At 35.8% G+C, this 19,169-nt stretch overlaps 1 protein-coding gene across 4 annotated transcripts in view; it reads left to right on the top strand.

Annotated features, from left to right (window-relative positions):
- LOC123688747 (insulin gene enhancer protein ISL-1) overlaps positions 1–18,387 on the top strand; it is a 78,412-nt gene extending 60,025 nt beyond the window's left edge. For 3 of the 4 annotated variants that reach the window (XM_045627396.1, XM_045627393.1, XM_045627395.1), the window contains exons 4-6: positions 6,592–6,917; positions 13,375–13,587; positions 17,464–18,387. In XM_045627396.1, the coding sequence (XP_045483352.1) occupies positions 6,592–6,917; positions 13,375–13,587; positions 17,464–17,637 (713 nt within the window). In that variant the 3' untranslated portion in view covers positions 17,638–18,387. The remainder of the gene's footprint in view (positions 1–6,591; positions 6,918–13,374; positions 13,588–17,463) is intronic. The other variant, XM_045627394.1, reaches the window with a different exon arrangement.
- The last annotated feature ends 782 nt before the right edge of the window (positions 18,388–19,169 follow it).

The raw sequence follows: 19,169 nt of genomic DNA, 5'->3' as shown, positions 1-19,169 counted from the left end.
AAGTAAGAAATGAAAATTTGTACGATGTAAAAGGTGTTTTACTTAGACTTTTGAACAAAATCATTAAAAGCAGTATAAAACATAGATAGATAGAGGTCGGTTCTCCGAAGAAGAAGAAGAAGAATTCACACCGTGCACGGTCAGCGACGGAAGTGATTCAAACAGCATTTTTAGTACATGTTTGCAGAGGTTTATTTGACTTCAACCGCGAAGACTGGGCATTTTTACTGTTCAAATATTTGCAGGAGGCTTATGTGGACTTCAAAAGGCCTTCGGTGGCAATCCGGCCCCGAAGAAGGTGGGGAAGACGAGCGGTTGACCCCTCAGCCCCCCCGGAACATAGATCTGCGTGTGTTCTTACAATTCAGGTGGAAAGTTAGAACATGGATGTTAATTAATAATAGCCCACACATACACATGAGTCCATCAGGTTGCTACCAGTCATAAACCGAATTATAATATATTTAGTTAAGGGTATTCGTCAAACGTACCGACATTGTGTGTGTTTAGATGATTGTCACCTTGTAATTTGGAGTTAACGGAGTTTTGTTTTAATCTGGAAATATACCGAGGTCATTTGTTATAAACGGTTTTCCGATAGGAATGGTGCTTTGAAATTGTGATTATAGCAACATTGTAGTATTTTTTGACATTTTTTATGTCATTTGTGTTCACTAGATTATGCAATTTTATAATGGAAAGATACACGTATCAACAAAGAACTTGTTGAATTTTTTTATGAAAGTCAGTGCTCAATTATGAATACTTACTGAGAATACTCGAAATTTTTTTCTGTTATTACTACTTGTCGTATTGTAGACAAATTTCAAAGTGATCAACCTAATAATTGCGCTCATGAATTCTTCTTAAATTTCTATCACTATTCATGATCTTGAATAAACAATTTCGAAACGTGTGTCTTTTCATTAGTAAATGGCATAGCCTGGTGAACATATTGACATGAGAAATGAACAGTTTTGCCATTATCACCATTTAAAATTGAATCATTTCAATTGGAAAACCCTTTGTATTCAATAGACAGTGGACGTTAAAAATAACCTTAATTTTAAACTTATTTGAATGGATTTCCATCAAGCTAAGACCGAGTCAATCAAATACTTATATGAACTGAATATGTCAACAGTTGAAAAATAGCTACTCGATGTAAGAAAACTAAAAATTTGATGATAATGTCATCTACGAAGAAATTATATTATTCAATAAAATTGAATGGATTTAAACCTGCTAGGAAGATATTTTCATTAACCATATGTTACCCTTTTAGGAGATGACAAATGTTCAATGCCTTCCATCTAGTTATTGATCCCTTAAAAACCCTTCTGGTTCTCAAGTCAGGAAATAGTATTTTATTTTATAAGGAAGAGAAATGTCACTTTTCATGGCGAGCCTGTGTTTACCCGCCGAATGTATTGAGGCTGGTAATTGAAAGCGAGCCTTGAAAAGTTACGTCTCCGAATAAAATATGTATGCTATTTTCTTATAAAACGTTGTAAAATTCATTAGAATCTTGAATATTGAATAAGATTTTTATTAACGATCGTTATAATTGATCAATGAAAAATTTGCCTAGTTACGGTTGTCATGGTAAATTGATTTTGACAGACATGAAGTATAATAATAAGAGAGTTTATTCATGAAAATACATTCAATAAACTCTATAATACTGTAGAGTTTTATAAAAATATAAACTGTGCACAGTAATGAACATAAAATTTACTCTTTATACGCCGCAAAATATATTAGCTTCTAATTAAGTGGAACAAACGTGTGCTTCGTCACAGATAATGGTCGAAATCCTGTATTATATTTGTCAAAATCCTGTAGTATATCTGTCGAAATCGTGATTTTAGTGTGTCATATTCTGTATTTCTCTTTGTCATATTCGTGTGTACATTAATAGTTCTGATTCATCATTTTATGTAATTTTGTTTTATCAAAGTCTATTATCCATTTTTTCAATTTTCTTTTAAATGATATTTTGTTCTTCACATTTTTTATTTCTTGTGTTACTAGGGGAAAAAGTCTCGGGGCTATGTAGGTGCAACATCTTTAGCCTATCCTCTTTACTCATCTTGGGCGTTCATAGTTTTTTTCGGCAGTTCTTGTACGATATTGATGGTCTTTCGCTTTGACATTAATTTTTCGTTCGTAGATGTTCAGAACGATTTTCAGTGCATAAACCTGTCTTATATCGGGTACTTTGGTCAGTTCATGAAGTTCTTTACTGGGGTTGATAGTTATTATTGCTAGGCTACAATTTTCCCCCAGGCGGACGAAAATGTAGAACTTTTCGATGATCTTGGCAGTCAAAATATGACGTTATTGTAGATACGTGTGACAAAAAAAGTAATCAACTTTTTTGTAATTCTCAACTTAGCGGATCCATAACGAATATACAAGAGCTATATAATTTCGTCAAGATGAATGTAACTTTGAGCCGGAAATGTACTCAACCTATAAGGTTCTACTCACTGATGACCGTCCATCCGTAAACACGATAACCCGATTGAAAAAATCTTGAAACTTGAAAATTGTGAAATCATTCGGATCTCGAATGAGGCACCAGAACAATAAAAAAATGTTAAGAGATTTTGAATTGTAGAATTCGTAGCGTTTTAATTGAATATACGTATTGGCATTCGGCTTGAAAAAGGGGAAGAAAGTACGTTTTTTCATTGCCAAAGTTTAAAGTAGACTTTACAAGAACTATATTGCGGTAGAAAAGAAAGAGTTCTCGAGAACAGTACCTACCACTTATGAAGTTTTCATACACATCCAAGAAAATAGATTAGATATCTCGTGTGATAAAAGAAATAAATGAAAGTTACTGCTAATCTTAGACTTATCAATATGTACTATAGTATATTTATTTCAGCAATGGCATGACGTCATTGATGACGAAACCCAGATGCCAACTGTATCCACCTTAAAAACGTAAAAAAACCGGGCAACTTCTAAAAACCGTTCAATTTTATGGAAAATTATCGATGGCTGTGCCTAATATAACCGAGCAAGACCATTTCCAGTCGTGCTCTGGGCGCCAAACAGCCAAATGCCATTCCAACCATAAAAAGCTCTCTAATTGATGAGCAAATTCCACAAAAAACGGGAAAAATCCATTTTCAAAGATCCATATCTCAAAAACTGTCTATTTTTGAGCTTTGTGGCTACAGAAATTTTGCTCAGCCACCAAAAATTCAACCGAATTCAGGAAAAGCCATTTCGTTAACTGAATATGCGGGGTCCTTTGTTTTGTAAGTAGTAGGAGGATTGTTTCAACAGTCTGGCAACAACATTTTCTTTTGATCGCTGACGTCGTTCCTTTGCTAAAATAAATGAACTATATACGCACGTATTCATTGATAAGCGCTGAACAATCAGTAAATAGGTATTGCCAACATGAAGAATTCAAACCCTCTTTCAGCGAATCGCAGTTTTCATTACAAAAATCCCAACCGATACGAAAACGCACATAACAACCTCCAAAAGTCAAAACTAGGCGGCGAAACAAACCGTCGGTCACGGAAAAACATTCCGCGACGTTGAAAAAATAAAATCCTAATTACACTAATGGCCGCTGCGGGCGCAGCGAATGACCCTTGTAACAATACGCGCGTAATTATCTAAATCTAACGTAAACTGAAAGGGGAGTGTTTTATGACAAATCTCCGGATTTGTATCGGAGAAAGGGTGAAAATAAAGGGGGTAGAGGGGGTGTTAGGTCAGTGGAGTCCGGCCCGGCCTGTTTTAGTATGCACAAAGGCGGCGGGTTTAAGCGCAGGCTGGCCAACGTTTAGCGCCTTCGCCGATGGACACAGGACGCAAGGAGGATTAGGAGGATTTTCGCTAATGGAGACAAGGTCCTTTCCGATGGGATTAACGGGATATCGGGAGAGAATGGATGCGTGTGTAAATGTTTTAAATACAGTTTGGCGTTTGGAGGGACTTTCCGGTTTAAAGTGTTAAAGAGTTATGAAGGATCATTTGTAGGCTGTAGTGAGTGTCAGCGCTCTATGGTCCATCTTCAGATTAGTAAACATAAAGAAATGGGTGAAGCAATACCCCATACAATGTAATTTACCCAAAGGGTTTTCTAATATGAAGTTTCATTTTGATATTGATGAAAATACACAGGCGTACAAATTTCCTTCCGCCGTTTTTTCCGAAATTCGAGGTTTTATCGTAAGAAACTGTTTATACGTTAATGATTCAAAGTATTCTCTATCGTTGGCCAATAATTTCTCCCATCTTTCGGGCAGCGTACGAATCCCGCGTTGAAAAAACTTATCATCTTTTGAAGCGAACCAATTTTTTACTTCTTCATAATACCGGAAGTACTGGTCAGCTAGGCCTTGTGCCATTGATCTAAACAAGTGATAGTCCGAGGGAGCAACGTCTGGAGAATACGGCGGGTGGGGAAGGATCTTCTATTTCAACATTTCCAAGTATGTCTTGACTTGACCACTCTCGCAACATGGGGTCGAGCATTTTCATGTCTCTTGTTGTATTGCGGCCGTTTGTCTTTCATTGCTTGGCTCAAACGCATTAATTGCGTTCGTTAACGATAGCCTGTGATTGTTCGTGATGGTTTTAACAAATCTTAATACACTACGCTGTCCCACCAAATACTGAGAATGACTTTTTGGAACCGTGAATATTCGGTTTGGCCGCCAACTTGGAAGCATGGCCGGGATATCCCTATGATTTTCTGCGCTTGAGATTATCGTAATGAACTCATTTTTCGTCTCCAGCCATAATGTGATGCAGAAATCCCTTCCGTCTTTGCCTTGCAAGGAGCTGTTCACAAGCAAACAACATCTCTCGGCTTCAACTCATACGGCACCCAATTTCCTTGTTTCTGAATCATTCCCATGACTTTCAGGCGTTTTGAAATGGCTTGTTGCGTCACTCCCTTTGATTCTGACAATTCTTGTTGCGTTTGACACGAATCTTTATCAAATAATGCCTCCAATTCTGCATCTTCGAAAACCTCCTCACTTCCACCGCCATGCTGATCTTCGACGTCAAATAGAGGCCTCACCATATGTATTTGAGAGCATTCGCTGGGCCTCGGCCGCAGATTTCTTCATACTAAAGCAGAAAATTAAAACCTCCTGCGAATGACGAGAATTTGGCTCGTAAGCTGACATGTTTGATCGAGAAAAACATTGTGATGCAGACACAAACCGACGAATATTTCGATGGAGTTATGTTTACAAATACCTAAGCTTATTGTATTACATCTACGATCTATTTATTTTCGACTACCACTTACCGCTACAGCCATCTATCGCAAAATGTCGGAAGCAAATTTGTACACCTAATGGATAGAGTATATTTCAAGACCAATCAATGGATGTTTATTTGAATCGAGAAGAGTGAAACTATAGTTCGAAAACGATCATCAACTTCTCAAATTGCTTGCTTTCTAGTTCGATCATGATATATTTATTTTTTCAAACTAAATTTCGACAATTTGGAAGCGTTGTTCTGGTGTTAAACGGATCATGATTACTTGCCAACCCTTACTAAACAGAAATTTCATCAACACAGTTTGATATTTTCAACCGTAGACAACAACCATCTAAACTCAAACACCCATCATTTTATTCTGCATCAAGGAAATAATAATAATAAACAAAACAAAAATAGACAAACACTTATGTAAAGTTAAAAACTTCTGGGCGCTTGTTAATTCATGCGCCGATTGCGCCTTTGGAGACCATATTTGCCGTTATGTGGTCTTGAAGGGCAAATTAATGAACACTCGCTCAAAAACTCCTGGCTTAACTTTACCTATTTTTTTTAAATGCAGCTTATCTGTTTCTTCTTCTGTTGAAGTTTGATATATTCACTTTTTTGAAGTCATAATAAATTCAATCATCACCCTGCATAGTTGATATGATTTCGATTTATCCAAAATCTATCTTTTCATGTTAATTATTTATTATTTCTTTTGAATTTTGAAGATCAGGGTGGATTCTAGTCGCAAATTGAAAATTTTAAAATTCCAAATTAAGAACTATATTTCATTTTAACAAAACAACTTACCTAAAACCTAACCATTTATCTGAATTTGAATTATCAAACGAACTTAGGTATTCAAAAATAATTTTGAAATCACTTATCCTTGGAATTCTTGATCGTCCTTTTCGTTTCTTATATTATTGATTAGGTAGATTCTTCTAAATATTAGTTCTTGTTTATATTCTTCAGCTTTCAATTACATGTTTTTATCTGTTTCTATATCTGAATAGAGATTTAAATTTTGATTCTGAAGTACCTACTTTGCAATATTTAATTGAGGTCAAGTTATGATTCGTCTATATAGATATAATAAACATCAGTGGCCCCAACATGGAACCTTGCGACACACCAAAACCGACATACTCCTCAAGTCCGAAAAACCGAATATTTTCGGAATCACCTTTTTCAACCCCAACCCATCCCTTATAAAATCCACGCTTTTCATCTCACCCCCCCAGACGAAACGCCCTGATGCCACTTCAACATGCGCAACTCCAACAGCCCCAGCTGTGCATTAACTCACCCCCGTTTTCTCTTTTACAGATTCTGGATCCGAGAGCGGTTCCCACAAAGGAGGCAACGGTAACGGCGGTGGAGGGGCGCCCCGCAAGTCCGGCGGCGGCGGAGGGGGCAGCGGAGGCGGCAGTGACGGCAAGCCGACGCGGGTGCGCACGGTGCTGAACGAGAAGCAGTTGCACACGCTGCGTACCTGTTACTCTGCTAACCCGAGGCCGGACGCGCTGATGAAGGAGCAGTTGGTCGAGATGACAGGTCTCAGTCCGAGGGTGATCCGGGTATGGTTCCAGAATAAGAGGTGTAAAGATAAGAAGAAGACCATACTGATGAAACAGCAGATGCAGCAGGAGAAGGTTGGTTGTTGAAGAGTTTTTTTTTAAGGGTTTTGATTGGTTTTGGTTCTGCCGGTAGATCCGAAATGTATGACTACCTTTAGGATTTTTTTTTTTCGGATTGAAAATTGCCAGTTGTAGGTACATGTGAGACAAAATAGAATTAATATGGTAGAACAAAACGGGGATACAACTGAAAACAATATAATGGAATCTGTTTTTAATAAACACTCTTTTCAAAGACCTAGGTAGATCAGAAAAAAGTCGAGAATAATAGAAAAAAGGAGATTTTTCGGGCTAATTTTGATTTTGCTTTGCTCGATCAAATCATTTCAGTGTTCAATTTCAGTTCATTTTTATACACTTCCAACCCGTCGCAAAAATGAACTTGCCTTGATAAAGTCCAGATATGTAGACGAAACGTTGGCTTAGTCCAAATTGGTTGCAGGAGATCCCAAATTATTATAAAGATCCAGTTAGTAAGCTGTGAAGTTCAAATTAATTATAAGTTTGTTACGTTTTTACCCAATCTACCAATAAAGAATCAATAAACTGGTATAATCATCACGAAACAGTATGACTACAAGTAACACACTGTATCTAAAATACAAAGAGTTTGTAGGCTCATGTTTATAGGACTTTTTGCTCTTGAAATTATCCAAGGAATCACTTCTTTTCCCTTCAGGGGAAGTGTGGGATACTTGTCCACTTCTTTTATCGGCGAATAACATTTAGAAGATGAACTTCTAAACTCCTTATTGCACTAGGCCTTTTTCGTGTCTATTCAGATTCAGGCTCATTTTTGACCCTTCAATTCAACATGAACCGAATTTTTACCACAGAAGATTCAAAATGCAAATTGACCAACACAATTTATATCTGTTCAACATGACAGCAACACAATTTAAGAAGGGCAGTTTCTATTAAATATTTTTTTTTAAATTTCATGTTCACCAACCAGTTAAAACTTATTTTTTCCTGGAACTTCGACTTTACTGGTCAACATAGTCACCTTCAATAGTTATATAATATGTTATCCAACGCTTCTTTAAATTTTCAATGGCTTTTCTTTAGTGAGATTTGTTTTAGCTTTCAAAATGGGCTCGTCGATCACTTCTTTATTAGAGCCAGATTTCGTTCCTTTCAGCCTGGAGAATTTTTTTTAGGGTTTGCAAAAAGTCAGTAATCTCTGGGCACCAGGTCTAGAGAAAAAATTGGGTGTTCGAGCAGCTGAAAGCGCAATTCGTTCAATTTGACCATGGTTTTAATGATCATTGTGATTATTGTTTCGAGAAAATAGTTTTTTTTTCATTCGAATTTGAGATCATTTTTTCTTCATTTTCGCACTCAATCAATCCAATAACGTTATGTTATATTCACTGCTGGTGGTATTACCTTGGTCAATATATGCATTGAACAAATGTACCATGCACGTCCCAAAAAAGGGATGCAAGATGCAATCACCTTGTCGCTTCGCCGTCTTCTTTCCACTCAATTGATGTTCTATATAACTCATGATGGATCCACGCAATAAATCCTGTTTATTCCGCTTAAACAGCTCCAAACAGTATACGGAATCGACGATGCGATAGTGAATAAACTGCCTTCTGATATCTTCAACTCCAACGCTATTTGATACAATTTACGATCGCTAAAAACTATTTCGAAACTTTTTTTTATGAGTTTTCTAGATTAAGTGCCGAATTCAGGAGAACCAGAGCGTGGGTTCTTCTGCGACCACGTTTAAATTCAGAAAAACACCTCTTAACGTTTGCTGTCGTTGGAGAAGAGTCTGAATAACACTCCTCAAGCCATTGCTTTGCTTGCACACTATTTTTTCTCATTAAAAAACATTCAGCAATGCACGGAAATTGGTTTTATCAATTTTTCCATCAACAAATATCTCGATCTCTAAATCTTTTTTGAAGCTACATGAATAAGATAGAAGCTCAACCTCAGAAATAACTTGAAGTTGTGCTGCTCTGTAATAATCCCTGAAAAAAGCGCCTACAAAGAACGATCTTGTCAGACATCTGTCAGAAATCAGCCAAGAAATAGACAAGAATGTATAGGTGATAGAGAAGATACAAAAACGGCCTAGTGTAATGGAGGTTGATATAATTTACTACTTTCAAGTTGTTTCGTGTAGTTATCAATAGATAAAGATCATTTAGATATTTCTATAATATTGATGTCAATTTCTGGGAGACAAAAAAAAATGCTCGTAGATGATGATGGATGATATATCGATATGTAGAATATTTATTTTCATGAAGCTACTGTTATCTACGATTTCTAGAAATTCAATAGCATATAAAAAGAATATTAAATTCAATTGTTAGGATGACTTGTAAACGGAATACGTAAAGAGGTCAGATGAGAAAACTAAGAAAACAAGATACTTCGAATTGTCAAACCTAATGAGGCTGCATTCCCAAGCATCCGTTCGAACAACTTATTCACATGAAAAACACTAATTAAATAGATAACGTACCTAGCTAATAATCCATGAATATCAATTCGAATTCTGGAGTGGATTACTGGTAGTTTACAGCAAGCGTTTAGTTAGAAGTAAGGAGAAACTAAAAGGTACAAATGTAGGTATTCCTATATTGATTTTAATCCGATAGTACATGGTAATATGCATAAGATATTCAACGTGATAAACTATTCATGGCATAGGCGGAAATAGCTACCTACCTTACGTTTATTCTCCTTTTGCGAAGAGTCACGTTTGAAAATTTTTAAAATAAAAAACCGCCACTTGAAATATGCCTATATGAGTTCTTATTAAAATAAGAAAATCATTTTATCCCATCCTTTTGTGTTGTTGAGTCCAAATACAGATAGGTACTTTTATCTACTCTCACACAAATTAATCACTCGATTATCATGTAGATATATAATTTATATATTATAATACCTATAGATAATATTAGATACCATATTATCAACTCATGCTTGAATTTCAATAACAAAAATCAACTTCTATACTTAATATGTATTTATATACCTATTCACAAATGCAAACAATATAAGAATACTGCTTTTGAATAATTTCACTTCTTTATGTTCCAAATTTATTTCTTTTCCAAATCTGTCTCAATCTTTCTCGGACTTTAGATCCATTACCATGACGTTGGTAAAAAAATCTGTTGATCTGTTCTATCTTCAGAATATAAGAAATTCATATTAAAAAAAAATATACTTATTTCCAGAATATTTTATGATAGCTATACAATACTGTTACTTGAAGGATCTGTATAAGATAACAATAATCTTATTTTTCTACAAGCGTGCGCTTTCAACTCTTCTTCCACACGCATTTCAAGAAGAGTCACTTTCTCCCTCAGTGCGGGTAAAACCTCTAATATTTCTTTTCCGCACGCATATGCGTGCGGGAAAGAAATAGCATGGATTTTTCCATTTCTCTATGAACCGCGAACGCCCAATTAACGTCAAGGATGAAGTAACTCTGGTATACCTTTTTTTGTGTATATAAATAATTAATCAAATCTGTTTGGTTCCAATTTATTTCAAGCGCTTGTAGAAAAATTAAAAAATATTGTTCCTAAATATTGCGGAAAGTGTGTTTCCCGCACTCACTTGATTGTCAACGTCAATTTCGTGCGGAAAAGTATCACTTTCCGCACTTGTTATGAAAATAACTATTTTCACCGTAAAATTTTGGAGAGGTTCGTTTCGAATTCGGAATATAACTAGAAGTTCTAACTTGACAGCATTATTTATTTTGCGATATCTATTTAGAAATATTAGAAAGAGTTAGGTATAATTACCCATCTTTTTGGAAGGAGAAATAACCCTTCGAAGATGAGCCTTTCATAATTTTATAAGTTGTCTCGAAACTCTGACTTTATTTCTTGAATTTAAGAAATTGAAATTGGTTTATTACTCCACAAGAAAAAGTGGTGAATCTTCAAAATATTCTGCCTTATTTGGATTGTCATTTTAGAGAATCATCCATTTTTGATCCACAAATGAATTGATAAAATTTTATAGATGAGAATAGATGCACAGGTCTCTGACTATGAGGTTAATGCCCCATTGATAAGTTAGAGTCTGGAATTGCGATAGCCGCTCTAATTCTCAAGTCTATTTTCACCATAATCAGTGATAGAGACTGAACTCGAACACCTAACTATAAATTAATATACAACTTGTGTTACATTGACCAATTTTTAGTTCTTCTTTTAGATAATTAGGAGCTTTAGGGTATAATTAACATCTTCATTATCCTGTTGAATCAGATTAGCTTGACGAATCTTACCAAGTTTGGGAATAGTTTGAAAATTCGATCTTCGAAGATTCATATGAATTTAAGAGAAAAAATTTTCAAATTAACAATAACAACACTACAAACCTGAATTGTATAACAAGATTCTCGCCCGTGTTGAAACATATTCGCCACAAAAGAATTCCAATGCTATTTCCCCACCTCAAATCTCCGGAAAAACCCCGGAAAACTTTTCCACACCGTCCATATATCCCGGGTAGCATCCCAAACAATCCGAAATCCACAACTCATTCATTATTTAATTGTTCCGAGGGTCCAATTTATCGATTTCAACCTCCACGCAACCACGGAAGGGATAAGCGCGACGCGAGGCCAGAACCTTGCAGCACTCCCTTTCTTTCCCCCACCTCGCTAACGCACGCAGTCGACTTATCCGTGTCTCAGGAGGCGTAGCTCAGCTGATCGCGACCGCCTCGCGTAGCCAGCCCAATGACTTGGACCGGTCCCACGGATGCCTCCACCTCTAAAATCGATTCCTCTTGCGATAACGTGTATGGCGCCTCCATTGGCAATCGGATCGTCTTGAAAGCGCGGCTGGATCTAGAAGGCACAACAAGGACTGGTTCTGCGACCTTGACGGACTGGTAGTCTTGGTTTTTTTTTTACCGATCCAGCGATCGGGCAAAAATGGTGGACGATGGGTGAGAAGGCGCGGTAATTTGGGTTGTTGGCATGTAGGATAAGTGGCGAGATTTGTGATTGGTAGTTTTGGTATGCTCGGGTTGTCGGTTGGGATGAAAGTGGATGGTGTCGCTCCATCTAGCGTGGATTACGGGAGCAACTTCATGATGACGTTTATGTCGATGTTCAAATTTGAAAATTTCATGTATAAATTTATTTATTTTTTACAATTCACCTTGCTACTAATATATCTACTATAATCTATATATTTATTACAATTCACCTTAATATACCATCAATAGTATCTAAATCTTAATCTTAATATTCAATCATTTTTTGCCATATTTATTGGCTTATTTATTACTCTATTGAAAAAATGTTTGCTCTTGGCCAAAAAAATCAATTCTGGAACATTCTCTAAAATTATAGATTTGGTATGACTCCTCTGCTACTTAGAATCTGAAATTACTATTGTGAAGATGCGTTTAAAATTTCATATTTTCAATTCCTTCTGCTGAACACATAAGTTGCAAGGCTATAATTCAACATTCTACACAGAATCATCTCTTTAACTATCGAACAATTATGATCCAAATTTTATTTGGAACATTTCAGTCGATGGCTTAGAGCGAGTAAAGAGGAGTCTAATGGATTTCAATTCAGTTTTTTTTTAACTTCTGTTTTGATTTTCTATGGTTCTGATGTCGCTTTTAACAAGAAATTTTTCTCGAAGGTTTGGCTTCCTAGTTCCTATTCATTCTATATAATTGTTTGAGACCACTCCTGGACTGACTCAAATCCAAAAGATATGAATTTGATGTGACGAATTGGCGAAGATTAGCGCTCAAACAAAACAAAGATATCTGTTTTTCTTTTTGTTCGGCGATTGGATGCACAAACGGAACTTCAAAATCGGAAAGTTGCTTCAAAATTCGAAAATATTGAATTACGAAAAAGTTGTTGTGAAATTAGTCCTTGAAACCTTCAACCTTTTTCGAAAAATTTCATCGTATGTTCACAATAGGAGTTCGAACCATATCATACCAAATTTTATGATACTCCTTGCGTCAGTTAAAGGGAAAATTTATATTAATAATCGTACCGTTGAAGAGTTCTTATCCGTCGAGTGAAATAAAAAAGAAATTGAACTTTCCCTAATATTTTTTATTGAATTATTGACCAATATCTTTTCCTGGGACCTATACTTTATCTATAGTATTTCTTATAACGAATTACGTTTTTGTTACATACTCGTATTTCATGAAAATATCCTGACTATTTTCAAAACAAAGAAAAGTCCTTTTTGAGTTATTTTCCAACTGTTCCAGTTGAAAAAAATTAAATTATATAGTAGAAAGTATGAAATGCATATAGTTTTTGATGCACTTTACATACCTATCCGTCTCAAAGTATTCTTAACTACATAGTACCTACAGTTGGTAATATTTCTTCAAAAAAAAAAAGGTTATCGGTTTTATCTCTTATTATATCTATTTAACTTTGAATATGAACAAAATAGTTCAGTTGTCTAACATAAAATAGTTTTATGCACAGGATGGCCGTAAATTGGGTTATGGGGCGATGCAAGGTATACCAATGGTAGCATCGTCGCCCGTCCGACATGATTCGCCTCTTGGAGTCCACCCATTGGAAGTTCAAGCTTACCAACCTCCCTGGAAGGCGCTTTCAGACTTCGCAATGCATGCAGACTTGGATCAACCTCACCAACCGGCCTTTCAGCAGCTTGTTAACCAGGTAAGAAAATGAGATGATTACCTACATCTCATCTCATTATGTATACATAATCAAGAGAGGTTGCACACTACTACAACTTGATCAGCCGATAATATAGTTGAAAGGCGGTACTATTTCCCATCGGATAAATGAGTATCAATACTTGTGAATGTGTTTGCATACTTACCGATTTTTTGGTCTGTTTCTACCTTAGAACATTAATAAGAGGAACGGAAATCGCCTTGTAACTGATGCATTTGTTTTGATGCCAACATTCGTCACTCCTTGTCTGTAGCATAACATAATTTGAATAATTTCGAAATTACCAATTCAAGTTCAAAAATAGTTTACAATGTGATTTATTCATAAAAATTCATTCGTGTATCAAAAGGGCCAATGTTTTTCTCAGTTTAATGATTTAGCAATTGTGAAGTTATGAAAAAAGGATTCCTGATAAAGTATTCAACAATCAAATCAGGATTTTCCACGCCTATGGCTCGCACATACAATCGGCTTGCTCGATTGTGATTGGTGACACTAAACTTCCTTCTATCTTGTATTCGGGATCTAGCACAAATGTTCACTTTCCGTAGTTTCCGTTCTTTTTATCTATATTCTAAGGTTTCTTCTGTGCTGTATATAAGTTAATCAAAAACCTAAATTAAATAATAAAAAACAAACAAATAAATAAAATAAATAATTGGATATATCTCTACTCATCATAGATAATAAGGAACATCGTGCAGGGTATCTATATTCTAAGGTTTCTACTGTGCTGTATGTGAGTTAATCAAAAACCTAAATTAAATAATGAAAAACAAACATAAATAAATAAAATAAATAATTGGATATATCTCTACTCATCATAATAAGGAACATCGTGCAGGCTTTATTAAGTACCCAATAATCGATTAGATTTAAAGTTTTTACCTATATTATTAGGTACATTCTGATTCCTTGGTACCTAAATGTACCTATTCCTGAATATTTAAATGAAATCAAATGAAAATCAGTTTGCTTGATTCACCCTCATCAAAAGTAGGTATGAACTAAGATATAATTATAGGAGAGTTTTTTCAAAAATATCTCAAAATTCAATTATCTAAAAAATACTGGTGTATCCACTGAGTAGGTACCCACATTTTGTTTAATATAATTCCAGTATTCTTCTTTCGCTAGTTGGCGCATTTAATAAAATGGCAATAAATATTTCCATACTTTCCGTATGAGTGGCTATATAATGATATATTCCTATTCCCATGAAACGACAGCGGAATTTGATGTAAGTATCATAGGAAACGATGTTGAAATTAAGTGAAGTAGGTACCGGAATTCTTGAAATCCATAAAAAGCTGGTCCCGTCAATTCAAAAGCCGAACTTTTTCAAGAATGAGTGGGCACACTAGTATGTCTAGACAAATTAGTAGGAACATTCTTTACAGATTCAGTGTTTCGATGAAATATCAGCTGGGATTATTATTTTTCATTCACAAAGTCCATTTACCGTGTTACATTTTGCAATGATCTCAGACGTAAACAATCTGAATTGACCCAATGCAATATGAAAGGCTTCGGGTAACAAAATGGCGAATGCGTCGGTCACGAAAAATAAACTGCTCCGCATGAGTAAAGGGTATTGACTTAAATTGCAAAACAAATATAGTTTAAATGAGATTTTTGTGATGAAAATTCATATTGATGCGATTTCAAGTTGCAGGAAATAAAATTAATTTTAGCCTGCAGGTCTGCAGCGTATACAGAGTAGTTAAGAAAAATCGAGTAAAATAACGAAATTTTATTCTAAGAGAATTCAAGCATTTTGAGACTATCAATACAATGTATGGACTCCACGGGCATCAATAACAGCTTGACATCTTCTTTGCATACTACACACAAGGTTGTTGAACATTTCTTGAGGAATTTGGTTCCATAAACGGGGAAGAAGCTCTCTCAGATCATTCAAGGATTCTGGGGCAGGCACGGATCCAGGCCCCACTTTTGGAGGGGAACTTCGAAGTACTGAAAATGTGGACCCTAAATACTTCAGCCATTTCGGGACGTCATTTTTTGACATTCATCAATATGGGTTTTCACAAAATGTATTGAAGGTGAAATTTTTGCTGATCTTGTAATTATTTAAGCCTTAGTATGTCAAATTCTAAGAGGACAGTCGAAATTTAAGAGGTGCCCGGGCCATTTGGGGGGGAGGGACGTTCCCCTCCTAGATCTGCGCATGTTCTGGGGTAGGTTGATGCTTATCTAATCTTCTTTGGAGCATATCCCATGCATGTTCTATGCAATCCAAATCTGGTGAGTGCGGGGGTATTGGTAAATGTGGAATACCAAGCTCCTTGCGCGCATTCTCAACTATGACTGCAAGGTGCGGTCTAGCGTTATCGTCTAGAAATTAAAAATTTCACCAATAGCAGCGTGAAAATTTGGGAAAACATTGTCAATGACATGCTCCCTTTAGTGTGAGGCGGTCATATTCCCAGGACAAATGTGTAGCTCTGTGCGCCCGTTGAAACATTTCCCGGCCCATACCACAACACTACCCCCTCGGAATGGATGTACTTCTTGGACATAGCAACGATTACGGGTTATGCGTGGGATTGTCCATAATACCCTTATTCATCGAGAATCTGAAAATCGTCCGCATCTGGATTCATCACACTACGCCAATGATCCTTCACTTCAGATCAATTTCAACGTTTCCAAGTATGTCTTGACCACTTTCGTAACATGGGGTCGAGCTTCAACTCGTACGGCACCCAATTTCCTTGTTTCGGAATCATTCCTATGACTTTCAGGCGTTTTGCAATGACTTGTTGCTTAACTCCCAATGATCCTGCCAATTCTTGTTGGGTCTTGATCAAGTAATGCCTCCAATTCTGAATCTTGGAAAAGCTTCTCTCTCTTCTCTTTCACCTCACCCTAGTTATTTGAGAGCAATCAATGAGCCTCAGTAGCAGATTTCTACTTATTAAAGCAGAAAATTAAAACCTCCCACAAATGACGAAAATTTGGCTCGTAAGCTGACATGTTTAATCGAATATTTCCCTCCTGTCAAAAATTCTATGTATCTGGAGAACAATTATCGAAAATTACAGCGATAATTGCATTGTAGGAAGCGAAACTGCACTGCGATAATTGTTCTGTTCATAGATGCATAGTTTCTATGCATCTTACACAGTTCGAATCTATGGCAATTCCATTCTACATCAGTTTGACAAGTGATGTAACAGTTTATTCGGGAAATATTCCCCCGAATTACACTCGTGCATCAAAATTACCGGATAATTTCGCATTCCAGCGTGTTTTCTTTGAAAAACTGCATTCGGTCATTTTCATTTTTGGAGAAAGAGCCCTCCACCTTCGGTGTCGGGCTCTTTCTCCAAAAATGAAAATGAACTCATGCAGTTTTTATGACAACACGCTGTCATGCAAAATTATCGGTAATTTTGATGCACTTGTGCAATTACCTACGAGAATAACTTCATGATGTAGACACAAATCGACTATTATTTCGATGGCGTTATGTTTAAAAATACCTAACCTAATTGTTTGATATCTACGAGATATTTATTTCGACTGCCACTTACGCTAATTTGTTAAAACAGTTTGTTTACCATATGTCTAAGCTTGGTTCATGACGTCTTGGATATATCATAATCGACCAGCATTTACTGCTGGAGCTGGAGCCATCTATCGACAAACTCAGTAGCGCATCTAATATATATCCTAAGGTTGTTACTGCGCTTGTTGCGACTCTTGTGTCAAGTACATTTTTTTGTTGTCGAGACATACACCCAGTACTTACTTAGGTTATCCATAACCCTATAATTATTATCATATTGTTACAGCATCGTTTTACTCAAATCTCTTTATCTTTTTCAGATGCACGGCTACGATTTACCACCACCCTCCATGGGACCAGGAGCTCCCCCAGGACCACCTCCAGGCCTTCTAGGTAACTCCGCTCCTCCACCAGATGTCATGACCCATCCAGACAGCACAGACAGCTACGTAACTTATCTAGAAAGTGACGACAGCCTGCCTGCTAGTCCCTAACGCCCTCCCTTACCTGGCTAGCTCCGACCGGATGCTCTCTTTGCTCTGTCATCCTTCATCATGTACCACCAGAGGAGATTCTTACACGCGCAGCTCGAAAACTGAACCTATCCAAAGACACCCTAGAAGGATATCAAGTTTTCGATAGAAAATTGCAAATCAATTTTAGGGTCAGCCATTGTCTGTGAACTCGAATGCTTTTCGGATGTTTTTATCCTGAATCCTGTTATAGAAGCGAAGTCGAGGATAAGATGTAATATCGAATATACCATTCATATTTATCGTTAATCAAACCAAAAAAGATTTCAAAAGAAATTAACTTGAAGATATTTTCTTCAAGAAGAAGTATTTAATACATCTCAAAGTTTCAATAAAAGAAAGAAAGAAAGAATTGGTACAGTAGTAAGGAACTGGAACAAATGGAGATAATTTATTTATCCTTGTAAAAATGACTTGTATGTACCTACAACCTCAATGTAAAATATAATTATTGAACTTGTTGAATATTTTGAGATCACCTGTTATGTTCTAGATGTATCACATATTGTTTTGATTTTATTTTGAAAAAAATATGTTCCGTGCATTCGAATAAAATGATAGGGTATTTTTACAAATTATGGAGCTGCAATGTTTAATGTATTTATACTATAAATATGTATGTATTTGATATAAAACTAAGTTAATTCGTGTATATAATGTTATGAGCATATTATTATATGACTTATTTGTAAATAAAACCAATGCAACTTATGTTTTCTAATTTTTGTTACCTTTAGTATAAAAAGAAGCATTTCTTATCTCACGAAAAAAATTTCGAATAAAATATATCAAGATCTTGTGTTCAGTTGATGATCATGGAATTCTACACTTAGAAACATTTCCGGAATAGAGATGATTGACTCTTCAGATTTGCAATTTTTAAAACACATATTGAAAATTCCTCTTTTTGATGAAGTCTACATATTGATGCAAATCAGTTATGAGAATGTTTTGTCACATTCACATATCATTTTGCTTATATCGGATGAGAAGTATCAGAATATTGTTACTCGACAGAAAATTATAGTAAATACTACCAAGATTTAATTTTTGACTCAAAAAATAATAATTATGTATTTTTTATTATCGATCAATTGAGTAAATCGCCTCCCTCTGTTGCGATATCAACTTTTTGAAAATGAAAAGAAAAAAAGGTTTTTTTGAACACACTCGGACAAGGCTACAATTTTCATATATGGAGGGTGTATCTGCATGGCCGGCGCGAGTAATTTTGGCGCCTGAAACAATGAATTTTTCGGTGCCCCTGCTGAAAAAGAATCAATAACAACAAGATCTGCCACATAATTGATCTAAACAAATATTTATTACTAAATATTAATAAAAACCCATGTATCCTTATATCGCTCCTTATTATTCGTCATATTTGGTATGAAATCAGTTTTCTATCATTATAATTCTATGAAAAAGAAAAAAAAATCTAAATGAACAATCCGGCTGGCTATGAGAACATTTTTATTGTATTCTGCCAGATA

This window comes from Harmonia axyridis, chromosome 1, assembly GCF_914767665.1.
Source record: "Harmonia axyridis chromosome 1, icHarAxyr1.1, whole genome shotgun sequence".
Lineage (NCBI taxonomy): Eukaryota > Metazoa > Arthropoda > Insecta > Coleoptera > Coccinellidae > Harmonia > Harmonia axyridis.
Note: the sequence above shows the minus strand (reverse complement) of the source record. Positions and strands in the feature narration are given on the sequence as shown.